Source organism: Drosophila ananassae (genome assembly GCF_017639315.1).
Source record: "Drosophila ananassae strain 14024-0371.13 chromosome 4 unlocalized genomic scaffold, ASM1763931v2 tig00000054, whole genome shotgun sequence".
Taxonomy (NCBI): domain Eukaryota; kingdom Metazoa; phylum Arthropoda; class Insecta; order Diptera; family Drosophilidae; genus Drosophila; species Drosophila ananassae.
In genome coordinates, this window is record NW_025319037.1 from 5252646 (window position 1) to 5267408 (window position 14763).

Sequence of the window (14763 nt, forward strand, 5' to 3'; positions counted from 1 at the left end):
AGATCATTTTTGAATAATTCGAAACATATTCCAAAAGTTATTTGGTTTGGGAGAAATTAGGGTGAAAGTAAAAAAATTTTTAATCACTAAAGTGGGGCTGGTGGACACATTTTAGTCCCCAGATAGATATTTTTATATATTCGCTTTCTAATTCTAGATAAATACGCGTCGATTGGTACCTCAATCGACCCGATCCGACAATTCATTCAGAAGTTATTCGAAAAATTCGATTTTTTCTTCTTCTTCAAAATGAACCCAGTTTGCGTCGGTTTGTCTGTTTGCACTATTTTTTCCTTAAAAATCCTGAAAAAAATTGGAAAATGTTTGTTACTATCATATGAGCAACTATTGTTCTACAACTTTTTGAAATACCTTAAGCTTACGTCAAAAAATTAAAAAAACTTTGTTAATGAAAAAATTGGGGGTCCCGTAGCCTAGTGGGTAGTGTAACTGCTCGCTAAGCGTGGGGTCGTGGGTTCGAGCCCCACTCATGGAAGCTTTTCATGACCTGCTTATCTTTCGGCATAATATGTTTAATGGAATTTTTCTGGTCCCATTACACATACCATGTTGGAAAGACGGCATTCCCGGACGTCGTCAGATGGCAGCCCCATCTCTGGAATAGGTCGCACCCGGCTAATCACCGGATCGACTGAAAATAAATGATTACAGAAACAAATACAAGAAATGAAGAAAATAACCACCCCCCCAACCCAATGACGACCATTCGCATTATGAAACGGACACGAATTGGACAATGGAACGTGAGGACTTTAATGGAACCAACCAGACTGGCGCAGTTTGAAGGAGAAATGGAGAAAATGCAGATCGCAATTGCAGGCATCAGTGAAATGAGATGGAGAGGGAATGGGACAACAACAACATCAACTGGCAACCTAGTGATGCACAGCGGGAGCAATGATGGTGGCAGGAATGGAGTAGGAATTTACGTGTCCAAACAGTTCAAGCAGACACTAATCTCCTGGAGCCCAATATCCGACAGAATCATCAGTGCCAGATTCCGATGCAATGCTAGGCACATCACCATCGTACAGTGCTATGCCCCAACAGAAGACGCCAGCGATGACATCAAAGATGACTTCTACAACGCCCTCACATCTTCACTCACCAGGATTGGAAGAGGAGACGTCAAAATACTCATGGGAGACTTCAACGCAAAAATTGGCCCCAACAACAATGGACTAGAAACAATAATGGGAAAACATGGTGTTGGCTCACGCAGCAACATCGGTGATAGACTTATCGACTTGTGCCAAACATTCCAACTGGTCATTGGTGGCACTGTATTTCCACACAAGGAAGTCCATAAATACACATGGACATCTCCAAATGGGCATACACGCAACCAAATTGACCACATCTGCATAAGTAAGAAATGGAGACGCTCACTAATGGATGTAAGAAATAGGAGAGGCGCGTCAATCGACAGTGACCACGAGTTGGTAGTCGGGGAGCTCATCATCAAGCTCAGACGAAACCACAACACTGGCACCAGGAACACAAGAAGACCGCCTCCTCTTAACCTACATCGACTTGGCGACTCCACTCTATCTACCAGAATGGCAACAACGCTACGTGAGCAACTAGGGCCGCAGCAGGAGGAGCACTCATGGGAGTTGACATGCAGAATACTGAGAAGCACAGCGGAGGAGGTGCTTGGCACCCGACAACGCAGACAAGTGGATTGGATATCGACACACACATGGGACCTTATCAACAGACGGAACAGCCTCAAATCTAGAGCGGATCACGACTGCAGAGTTCGAGGTGAATATAACGAGCTATGCAAGTTGGTGAAAAAATCTGCTAGAAATGATAAGAGGAAATTACTGGACAGGCTTGCTGAAAACGCAGAAAGCGCAGCAAACGCAAACAATATGCGTGCACTGTACCAGATAATTGGACAACTATCCGGAAAATGTCAAAGGCAAACCCATCCAGTGCGAGATTCAACCGGAAAACTCCTTACAGAAGAGGAGGCACAAATCCAAAGATGGCGACAACACTTCATGGAGATCAGCTGCACAGAACAACCAAGCAGCATACAAGAAGACTCCTTAAGTGGGATGTCAAGCAATAACATCAGGATATCACCCACCGCACCATCAGTTAGAGAAATCAAGGAAGCAATCAGGAAACTTAAGAACAACAAGGCGGCTGGAGATGACGGCATATCGGCCGAGCTTCTCCAGATAGACTAGCAACTAATGGCCGAAACATTGCATCCACATTTCACCAACATATGGGAAAGTGAGCGAATCCCAGCATCCTGGAAAAAAGGAATCATCGTCAAGCTACCGAAGAAAGGAGACCTCAGTGACTGCAACAATTGGCGAGGAATTACCCTGTTGAACACAAGCTACAAAATACTTGCCACCCTATTAAACGAACGTCTTCAGGAAAAAATCGAGACAACACTGCGAGATGAGCAAGGAGGATTCAGACCACACAGGAGTTGCGTAGATCAGGCAAACACACTACGCGCAATTACCGAACAAGCTGTGGAATGGCGATCACCCTTGTATCTCCTGTTCATCGACTTCCAAAAGGCATTCGATTCAATAGACAGAGCAGCGATATGGCGAGCACTTGCAAGGAAGGGAGTGCCAGTGAAGATCATCAGCATAATAAAAGCTATGTACGATGATGCGGATCTGGCCGTACTGCACATCGGAAAAATAAGTGCACCCTTTCAGACAAACACTGGAGTAAAGCAAGGATGCCCCCTATCACCACTTCTGTTCAATTTGGTAATTGACGAAACTATGAGAGAAGTATGCAGACCCAGGCGCGGAATCACATGGAGCTTCACCCGACAGCTTGAAGATCTGGACTACGCGGATGACATCTGCCTTCTCGCTCATAAATTCGAAGATATCCAAGCTAAAGCAAATGACCTCGAGACCCGAGCCAACTCAGTCGGACTAACAATCAACGCATCAAAAACAAAGGCGATGCGCATCAATAATTCCAGCCAAAGCAACATAACCATTGGAGGAAAAACTATCGATTTCGTCGACAGTTTTAACTACCTGGGATGTGTCATAGCAGCCAATGGTGGAGTGGAAAGAGATGTAGACAGTCGACTGAGCAAAGGAAGATCTGCATTTGGAAGACTACACCGAGTATGGAGAAACCAGCAAATAAATAGAAAAACAAAGCTACGCATCTTCAACTCGTGTGTTAAATCCATACTACTGTACGGATCGGAGACGTGGCTGACCACACAAAGAATGCTGATGAAAATACAATCATTCATCAATAAGTGCCTAAGAATAATATGTGGTATATTCTGGCCTACCAGAATATCCAATGAAGACTTGTGGCACTGCACAGGTGAGGTCCCAATCCACCAACAGTTAAAGAAAAGAAAATGGAAGTGGATTGGCCACGCACTCAGAAAGGAACCAGGAAGTATCGTCAGGATGGCGCTAGAATGGAACCCACAGGGAAGTAGAAGAGTGGGACGCCCCAAGATGACCTGGCGCCGTACAGCACTCCGCGAACTGTCCTTAGGAAGAATTACATGGGACACAGCAAAGCAAACAGCACCAAATAGAGTCCGGTGGAAAGCCCTTGTCGAAGCCCTAAGCTCCCAGGAGGAGTAAATAAGGAAAAAAAACAAAAAAAAAAAAAATGAAAATATTCATAACTTTATAATTAAGAATGATATTAAAATAAGCTTTACACCGTTTAAATGGTTTTTTAAATATCAATTTCACTTTCTTTGAGACCAAACGTCTATATAGTACACAACAAAAAATACACTGAAAATAAAACTTTTTTTTTAAGAAAAAAAATTATTTTTCAAAATTTTCTCGACTGATCCTTTTTGCACGTGTAGATAGCTTTTGAGATGACGCAACTTTTGATATATCGCTCATATCTGGCAAAATCCGTTAACTCAAGATATAGTCCTGTAAGTGCAGCTACCCATTTTGTACAGCCTCCTGTGAAGCTTGCATTTACATGTGTGTGTATTTGATTGGCAACTTTGCTTTTTGGAGCCTGCATATATTTGGTCAATACCCTAAGAAATATGGAGTATATCTTTTCAGATTTTAGTTTATTTATTTAAAAATAAAATCCAAATAAAAAAGGGCCTAAAAAGTAAAACGTAAACATTGACTCAACTTGGACTCGAACCCAGGCCCTCCGTGTTAGGAACCACGACGCTCTCCACTCGGCTAACCTCGAACTTTCTTGCTTGATGGCAACTTTTGATGTAATTCTGCTTTGTGTTTCAGTGTCTCATGTCATAATGAGAAGAATGTAAAATTTTATGAGTAGAAAGCTGTATATGCATATGCCCCCACTGAGCATATAATGCATATAAATAAAACTCTGCTTTACTTAAATTACAGCCACCACCGTTTTGGGCCAAATCATGGATTAAAAGCTAAAAAAAAAACAAGAAAGGAAAGCTAACTTCGGGCGGAGCCGAAGTTTATATACCTTTGCAATTGAAGCGCAGTCCGCTAGGTGGCGCCACGCATCTTATATTATTAGATACATAGCGGATCGTATATAGTTGGCCGATCCTTATGAAATTTGGCATATCGAATTATTTTGCCAAAAGCGGAATCCATTGAAACTCCCATCCTTCTAACTTGAAAAACAACGAAGTTATTGCGAGTTCCGATCAATCAGTTATATGGCAGCTATAGGATATAGTCGGCCGATCCTTATGAAATTTGTCAAATCAGATTGTTTTTCCCAAAATAGAATCTGTACCAAATCCCATCTTTCTAACTTGAAAAACACCAAAGTTATACCAATTTCGATCGTTCTATGACAGCTATAGGATATAGTCGGCCGATCCTTATGAAATTTTGTACATAAGATATTTTGGTCAAATGTAACATGTGTAGAAAGTCCCAACCCTCTAAATGAAAAAACACCAAAGTTATGGCATTTCCGATCAATCAGTTATATGGCACCTATAGGATATAGTCAACCGATCCCGGCCGTTCCGACTTATGTACTGCCTGCAAAGGAAAGAAGGATGTGTGCAATGTTTCAACTCGATAGCTTTAAAACTGAGAGACTAGTTTGCGTAGAAACAGACAGACAGACAGACAGACGGAAATGCTCATATCGACTCAGGAGGTGATCCTGATCAAGAATATATATACTTTATAGGGTCGGAGATGTCTCCTTCACTGCGTTGCACACTTTTGACCAAAATTATAATACCCTCTGCAAGGGTATAAAAACCAGGCAAACCAACTCCGCCAATACTTTTCTAATATTTATTATTTTATGTCGCACACCCAAAATAAATTGTTACATTCAACAATTGGTTTCACTAGAAAAACTGGAAAAACGTAATTTCCAGTTTTTTTTAATTTTTTATCTTCGATGTTGAAAGGGTTCAATCCGTGCTCAGTAATTCCATTTTTTTGTGTTTTTATACCCTTGCAGAGGGTATTATAATTTTGGTCAAAAGTGTGCAACGCAGTGAAGGAGACATCTCCGACCCTATAAAGTATATATATTCTTGATCAGGATCACCTCCTGAGTCGATATGAGCATGTCCGTCTGTCCGTCTGTCCGTCTGTCCGTCTGTCCGTCTGTCCGTCGGTCCGTCTGTCCGTCTGTCCGTCTGTCTGTTTCTACGCAAACTAGTCTCTCAGTTTTAGAGCTATCGAGTTGAAACTTTGCACACACCCTTCTTTCTGTTGCAGGCAGTATATAAGTCGGAACGGCCGGGATCGGTCGACTACATCCTATAGCTGCCATATAACTGATTGATCGGAAATGCCATAACTTTGGTGTTTTTTAAGTTGGAGGGTTGAGACTTTCCACACATGTTATATTTGACCAAAATATCTTGTGTACAAAATTTCATAAGGATCGGCCGACTATATCCTATAGCTGTCATAGAACGATCGAAATTGGCATAACTTTGTTGTTTTTTAAGTTAGAAAGATGGGATTTGGTACAGATTCAATTTTGGGAAACAAAATCTGATTTGTCGAATTTCATAAGGATCGGCCAACTATATCCTATAGCTGTCATATAACTGATTGATCGGAAATGCTATAACTTCGTTGTTTTTCAAGTTAGAAGCATGGGAGTTTCAATGGATTCCTCTTTTGGCAAAATAATTCGATATGCCAAATTTCATAAGGATCGGCCGACTATACACGATCCGCTATATATCTAATAATATAAGATGCGTGGCGCCACCTAGCGGACTGCGACTCAACTGCAAGGGTATATCAACTTCGGCTCCGCCCGAAGTTAGCTTTCCTTTCTTGTTTGTATTATTATATGTGTTTCTATTTTTTTAGGTAGTGGCTACTACTGTAAAATTATATTCCTCTAATTCAAGTCTCATTCGTGTTAGTTTGGAACTGGGATTTATCATTGAAAATAAATAGGTAAGTGCTCTGTGGTCTGTTTTGACAGTGAAGTGTCTACCATAAATATATGGTCTGAAGTATGTTATTGCCCAATGAATAGCTGCTAATTCCTGTTCTGTAGTGCTCTTGTTGCTTTCACCTTTCGTAAAGGATCTTGATGCGTATGCAACTGGAAGCTGTAATCCATTTTTATACCCTTGCAGAGGGTATTATAATTTTGGTCAAAAGTGTGCAACGCAGTGAAGGAGACATCTCCGACCCTATAAAGTATATATAATCTTGATCAGGATCACCTCCTGAGTCGATATGAGCATGTCCGTCTGTCCGTCTGTCCGTCGGTCTGTCTGTCCGTCTGTCTGTTTCTACGCAAACTAGTCTCTCAGTTTTAAAGCTATCGAGTTGAAACTTTGCACACATCCTTCTTTCCTTTGCAGGCAGTATATAAGTCGGAACTGCCGGGATCGGTCGACTATATCCTATAGCTGCCATATAACTGATTGATCGGAAATGCCATAACTTTGGTGTTTTTTAAGTTAAAGGGTTGGGACTTTCCACACATGTTATATTTGACCAAAATATCTTATGTACAAAATTTCGTAAGGATCGGCCGACTATATCCTATAGCTGTCATAGAACGATCGAAATTGGCATAACTTTGGTGTTTTTTAAGTTAGAAAGATGGGATTTGGTAGAGATTCTATTTTGGAAAAAAACAATCTGATTTGTTGAATTTCATAAGGATCGGCCAACTATATCCTATAGCTGCCATATAACTGATTGATCGGAAATGCTATAACTTCGTTGTTTTTCAAGTTAGAAGGATGGAAGTTTCAATGGATTCCTCTTTTGGCAAAAAAATTCGATTTGCCAAGTTTCATAAGGATCGGCCAACTATATACGATCCGCTATATATCTAATAATATAAGATGTGTGGCGCCACCTAGCGGACTGCGACTCAACTGCAAGGGTATATAAACTTCGGCTCCGCCCGAAGTTAGTTTTCCTTTCTTGTTTATTCTGAGTTAGTACTGCTCCACAAGCGTATTTGCTAGCATCTGTAATTATGAAAAATTCTTTGCTAAAATCTGGGTATTGCAACAGAGTTGGGTTTATTAATGCTGATTTTAGATGTTCGAAAGCGTTTTGACATTCTGTTGTCCATTCGAATTTTACATTTTTCCTACATAATCTTGTTATGTGACGGGAGTATTCTGCAAAATTCTTTATGAAACGTCTGTAATAATTGCAAAATGCAACGAATCTTCTAGCGCTGTCCACATCATGTGGGACTGGGTAATTTTGAATGACGTCGTATTTTTTGTCGTCGGGCAAGATTCCTTTATTTGTGCATTTATGTCCTAGGAAGGTGACTTCATGCATGAAAAATGAACATTTTTCGGGATGTAACTTTAGGTTGTGTTTCCTACATTTCTCGAAAACATCAGTTAGGTTCTTGAGCATGTGGTTTTCGGAGCAACCTATGACTATTAAGTCATCCATGTAAAGAAATGCTTGGGAAGGCTCCAATCCAGAGAAAGCTATAGTCATCATTCTTTGAAAGGAGTTTGGCGCTATTTTTAAACCGAATGGTAATCGCGTGAAACGATATGAACCATTGTTCGTTGAAAAGGATGTTATATCTCGTGAATTTTTTTCGAGTTCAATTTGGTTTAAACCGGACATTAAGTCGAGACATGAGAAATACTTTGCTCTACCTAGTTGATCTAAAATGTCATCGATTCTAGGGAGTGGAAATTTATCAGATAAGAGTTTTTTATTAATTTGACGATAATCTATTACTAATCGCCATTTTTTATTTTCTGAATTTGGGAGTGACTTTTTTGGTAGTAGCAAAAGTGGGCTATTATAAGATGATACAGAGGGTTCTACTATTTTATCATGAATGAGTTTTTGGACTTGTTTTTGAATTTCGTCTTGTTGACTATGAGGGTTTCTGTAATTTTTTGTATATACGGGTTGATCATCACTTAATCTCAGTTTTTGTTTATAGAAATTATTTGTAGTGATCGCTTCGGTTTCTAGTCTGAATACATCACTAAACTAGGTGCATAATTTTGTAAGTTGATCATTGAATTGAGGTGGGAAGTTTTTTGTAAGTTGGGATAATACAGTTTTTTTACGGTTTTCGGGGCCCTTTTTTGACTATTTCGTAGTTTGAAAGTGGTTCATGATGAATATTTTTAATATTAACTACCTGATCTATATTTGTGGTATTTAGTAGTCTTACATATGCATTCTGGACTGTTGCTATGGTATTTGCTATATAGATACCTTTATGATTCTCTTGATTCGGAATCAGTACACTATTTTCTTCGGAGTTTATCTTAACTTTTCGGATGACTTGGGATCTTGCTGGCAGAATTAGGGAGTTGTTGCCAGAACTGTATGTTATCGGAACATAAATTGGATATTTGAGGTTATTTGGTCTAATTACAAGCCAGTCTTCAGAAGGCTTGAAGTCTAATTGACAATTGTACCTTTTGATAAAATCTATTCCCAGTATCCCATCACAAGGAATAGCGAATTGCACATTTACTATATGGAAATCATGTGGGATGATGTACTTAGAAGTTTTAATTTCGATAGAAGTTATGCCTTTTGATTTGGTAACCTCTTGGCTTATACCCTGTATGTTTATGATATGATTATCTTGAATGTTTTGAAAATTATCAGAATTTTCCTTTAATATGGAAATTTCTGCACCTGTATCTAGTAGAAAAACTAATTCTTTTCCTGTTGCTGCGTTTATGAAACTAACGAATGTACTTTGACTGAGATTTATAGTGTGAATCTTGTTGTTTTTTACTGACGTGTATCTAAAGGTGTTTGGGAGTTTTCCGAATTCGTTTGTGCTATCCTTATATTGTTATTCTGGTTATTATTATTATTACCGTTATTATTGTTGTTTCCCCCACGGCTATTTCCGCCGCGGTTGTTTCCACCACGGTTATTTCCGCAGCGGTTGTTGTTTGTGTAATAACCGTTATTCTGGTTACCGTTATTTCAGTAGTAGCGTTTGTTTTGATTATAACCGTTATTCTGGTAATATCTGGTATTATTATAATTACCTCGATTATTACCTCTACCGCGATAATTGTTTCTAAAACTATTACCGCGATAATTATGTCCTCGTTGGGTGTATAATATTGAATTGGCATTACCTGTCATTTCAGTACTGCATTGTATGTACTTTGTGACGGCTTCATTCATAGTTATGAAAGTGCCTGCTTCCAATATTGTTTTGAGGCGGCCATGCTCACAGTTTTTAACCATTGTGGTTATGGCCTCCTTGGTACTGAATTTGTCAGCGTGTTCGGCCGATAGGCCTTCGTCAATGTACGAAGCTTCTAGGAGCTTTCTTAAGTTGTCTACTTCCGTCGTGAATTTTTCCGCGGTTTTGCCTTTCTGGGTTGTTTTCGCCATTTTGGCTTTAATTATGTCAGAGGTTTCTCCGACTATAGTGTCTTGTAATTTTCTGATTATTGCTTCTATAGTTCCTTCATTTTGGACTCTGTATAAAGTTGATCCAATTATTTTGGATTTAATTACATCTACAGCCAAATTCTCGAATGTGCCTTTCGTTAGGTTAACTAACCTCAAAGCTGTTATAAATCTTTGAAGGTGTAACCTTTGCCCGTTAAATTCCGGGATGGCATTCGATATTTCTTTAATGTATGCCCTTTGGGCAATGCTCTCGTCAGCCATTGCGGTTGGTTTTAATTCTACAATGCTATCGTTAAATTCAGAGTCAAACAAGTCCTGGTCTGATAATTCAGATTGAATAAGGACTGCCGGAACCGTAAGGTTGTTAATATCGCTTTCTTCTATTTCTTGTTGGTCAACAACTTCTTTTGATTCTGGTTCGTCACCAGCTTCAATTGTTATTGAAGTATTGAGAATAGTAGGTATTGAAATATCAAGCTTGAACCTTTCTTTAACAGATGTTAGATTAGATCTTAGTCTGATCAAAAACTTTGATACTCGAGACCAGTGATCCGGATTTAACCTTTCTCTGTGTTCATATATTAATATTCGAGCTTCATTAAAGCATTTAAAGTTGTTTTTTGTATCGGTCTATTCTGTGTTAGTGACTTATGAGATTTGTCGAATTCTGCTTTAATGGTTGATAGTTCTTTCGATAATTCATTCCATTCCATTATATTAAGGGTATGGATTATCTTTTAGAAACCATCATAACAATCGTTCTACCTAAAAGTAGATGCTCGTTTATTCTTGATTTCACTAGCACACCCGGGACTGTTGTTAATACTATTCCTTTTTGGGTTGCGGTGCAGTGAAACAATGGTGAAACGTGGCAGTTAAATGTTTCTATATAAAGTATTTCTAACTCATACACACTAACTGGGGTTCTTGACACTAACTGCTTGATCCTTTCTTTGAAATAGGGGTCCTTTTCATATGTTTTGTCTATGGCTCTTTGTGTACTCATACTGGAATTATTTTCTTTTAAACTTTCTTTATTTTATTTATTTTTATTTTATTTTCATTGTACATAAAGATAAGATTATTCATGAACATATGAAATCGTGTTTTTTTTTTTTGTATATATCATAGGTGCATCTTTAATATATCAGAATTTGGCATTGAGCGTTGTTATTATTTTTTTTATCTATGTGTCTAAAAATTAATTTTTATTTTTCCGTTCTTTTTTTTTATATTTTTTGTCCAGATCGGTAGCCTGGCTTTTATTAATCGCTCTTTTTGCTATACATTCATTATGAAAAATGTATGCTTTATACAAAATGAATGCCATTAAAATGAATACAATAATTGATAATAGGATATTTGTCAATTCTGTGTTCGTAGTGCTGGACTCAATTTTATTTAATACATTTGCTGTGGAGTCCACTTGTTTTACATCTACTAAACCCATTTTGGGTATTTTCTCTAGAATTGGTATATAATTTTTTGTGTAAGTTGTATGATTTAATTTATTATTTATTTGCCATTCAGTTTGGCTCATTTAAAGACTTGCCTTATTTGGCCATATGTATATTGCGTTTTTTTTTTTTATTTGTACCTTTTTATACCCTTGAAGAGGGTATTATAATTTTGGCCAAAAGTGTGCAACGGAGTGAAGGAGACATCTCCGAGTATATTCTTGATCAGGATGACCTCCTGATTCGATATAAGCATGTTCGTCTGTCTGTCTGTCTGTTTTTACGCAACTAGTCTCTCAGTTTTAAAGCTATCGAGTTGAAACTTTGCAAACACCTTTTTTTTTCTATTGCAGGCAGTACATAAGTTGGAACGGCCGGGATCGGTCGACTATATCCTATAGCTGCCATATAACTGATTGATCGGAAATGCCATAACTTCGTTGTTTTTCAAGTTAGAAGGATTTCTATTCATTCTAATTTGGGCATATTTATCCGATATGACAAATTTCATAAGGATCGGCCGTCTATATCCTATAGCTGTCATAGAACGATCGGAATTGGCATAACTTTGGTGTTTTTTAAGTTAGAAAGATGGGATTTGGTACAGATTACTCTTTGGGCAAAATAATTCAATATGCCAAACTTCATAAGGATCGGCCGACTATATACGATCCGCTATATATTTAATAATATAAGATGCGTGGCGCCACCTAGCGGACTGCGACTGAACTTCAAGGGTATATCAACTTCGGCTCCGCCGGGCAACTTTAATGTCGCTCAATTTTACAAAGGATTCTTTATACTAAAAAAATATGCATCGCAGTGCAATACAAAAAAAATATGCAACGCAGTGCATGGGGGAAAAAAAAATTGTGCGCTCTTGGTAGCGCTGTCGGTTCACTGTTCCGGGCTTAGCTTGGAGCGCTAAACGGGGCCGGTGCTGGCTGCACAGGCTTGTCTTCTTTATTTGGTAGTTGGGGCACCGGTGCTGGCACAGGTTTGTTCGCAGAAGGGTGATTTCAGGGGTCCTCTGCAGTCATTGGGGCATTTTTTCTTTATTCTCGGTAATTCCTGTTTTGGTGGTGGATTAAGTTTTATCTTGTCTTTGGATATGTTAGGTATTGTAGTGTAGGTGGCTGTGGTTTTATTATTTCTTTGCGTTAGTAGGTTTTTGATGTGTTCAACTTCGGCGTGTATTTTCACCGAGTTGTTCCATTCTAATTTATAATACTTCCGCTATTTAGTAGCTTCAGTAATTCAGCCTTTCTGGCTTTTAAACGTTTAACCACGCCACTACGTTTTGCACACATCACACTCTACTTACTGCGATATTCTGTTTTCCATTTAAATCATTGGAATTCCATTTAAAAGTGGCTGCTGCTGTGTGTTTTTTTTTTTTCGTTGATGTTGTTTTTTTTTTCCCCAGGCTCCCCAGGTTTGTGGACGTGTTTTATTGATTATATCGGTTGGTTTGAAGGTTTAGCATATCTTTATTTTATTTAAGGTTTGAGTTGTATTCGGAGCAGCTGTTGTTGCCGCTCCGAGCTCATGGGAGTTTCTGATTTTACAAATTTACTTATGAGTTAAAGGAAGTCTAAGTCTCGTAGCTGCGCTGCCCAAAGCGGCAGCGAAGAGACGGTTATGTATTCTTAAATATTTATATATGAATATATATTTATGTTATGTTCGCTTAGGCGGAGGTATGTGGACATGCATAAGGTCCACTCGTGTTACGTATATGCGGACATATGCACTTTTCGGCGTACAGCAAAGGCACAGCGAGCGATTCATATTTCGGTGCACTTAGGTTTATGACCGAGACCTTGGATAACATAAACACTGCGACAAAGTGTTACAGTGTGTAACCTTTAAGTACTCTTGGTACAGTGGGTGGTCGATTTATATGTATATGATATTAATAGTGCATATATGTGCATATTACAAATTACCGTATAATTCAATTATTTCGACTTTTAAAATTTTTGGTGTTAGCATAGCCGGCCACGTGTTACTTAGACTGAAGTGTAAATTGAATTCATATTATAACTAGATATTGGGAACGGTAAAATAGAACTGCAACCAAATACGCAATGTATTCAACTACCAGACAATTTTTGCACTGTTGTTTCGGATAAAAATGAATTGATTCTGAGTATTTTCCTGGATATACAGAATAATTATTGGAATCATGAATGGCTTAGTCAACGAGCGATTTTGGCAGCCAAAAACGTTGATGTGGACGAAATTAACTTCCAGATACAACAGTTGTTACCAGTCTTTTAAATCAATCGATACTGTTGTTGATGAAAATGAAAGTGTAAATTTTTCGATTGAATTTTTAAATTCATTAGATATCCCTGGAATGCCACCACATAATCTTCGATTAAAGATTGGTTCCCCTATTATTCTCCTCCGAAATTTCAATCCACCTCAATCATGTAACGGTACGCGTTCGGTCACCAAAAAGATCGCCGGAAACATTCTTGAAGCAACCATTTTGGCTGGGAAGTTTAAAGGAAAAGTGGTCCTGCTGCCACGTATTCCGATAATACCATTAGATTCTACCATACCCTTCAAAAGGCTATAATTTCCAATTCGTTTAGCTTTCCCCATGTCTATAAATAAATCTCAAGGTCGAACAATATCCATTTGTGGTTTAGATATGAAAAATCAATGTTTTTCTCATATGTATGTTGCGTGTTCACTTGTTGGGAAACCGTCGAATCTATTTGTATTAGGTAAAATTAGGTAACCAAAAACATTGTGCTCCGATTGGTGTTAAATTAAATTGAAAGTATTTATACTTCAAAAAAATAGATATTAATGTTTAAAAGTTTAAGACTTTCTGCCTTTCCTACCTCAGTTAAAGCGCACATATTATTTACTATATTATACTGTAATATACTTTATCTATATATTTTCGACCCCCTTGGCTTATTAAGCCCGATCCTTATTTAAGGTAAGATCCTGTTACAGGAACTTTGGCTTAACAAGCTAGATTGGGATGAGTCCATTTCACTGCACTTGGAAACCTCATGGAACAAAATTCAGCCTGCGTGGAGCCTGCGTCTATATCCGTTGCAAATCTGCAGAAGGTAGTAAAGTCTCATTGTTGACTGCAAAGTCGAAAGTAGCGCCGCTCAAGACAAAGACGCTCCCCCGTCTTGAGTTATGTGCCGCTCACCTTCTCGCGGACCTCTGTCGCAAAATAAAACCTCTTATCAAAGCACCGATCGAACGAAGTGTATATTGGTCAGATTCGAAAGTTTGTCTTCATTGGATTCGCTCCCATCCATCGTCGTTGTCAACGTTCGTATCAAATAGAGTTGCTGAGATTCAAGAGTGGTCAGAGGATAGCACGTGGCGGCATGTACCAACTAAACAGAACCCGGCAGATATTGTGTCAAAAGGTGGGGACGTAAAGGAAACGATAGAATCCATTTGGTTCACAG

The 14763-nt window shown here is 38.7% G+C and overlaps 1 protein-coding gene across 1 annotated transcript; it reads left to right on the forward strand.

Annotated features, from left to right (window-relative positions):
- Positions 1–716: 716 nt before the first annotated feature.
- On the forward strand, positions 717–2222 carry LOC123257732. Its single transcript, XM_044717659.1, has one exon. It carries the CDS (start codon positions 717–719, stop codon positions 2220–2222), a length of 1506 nt encoding a protein of 501 aa, XP_044573594.1.
- Positions 2223–14763: the final 12541 nt, after the last annotated feature.

Excerpts from the sequence above, each read along its gene's own strand:
- LOC123257732 (XM_044717659.1), top strand. The coding sequence starts at position 717 with ATGACGACCATTCGCATTATGAAACGGACACGAATTGGACAATGGAAC.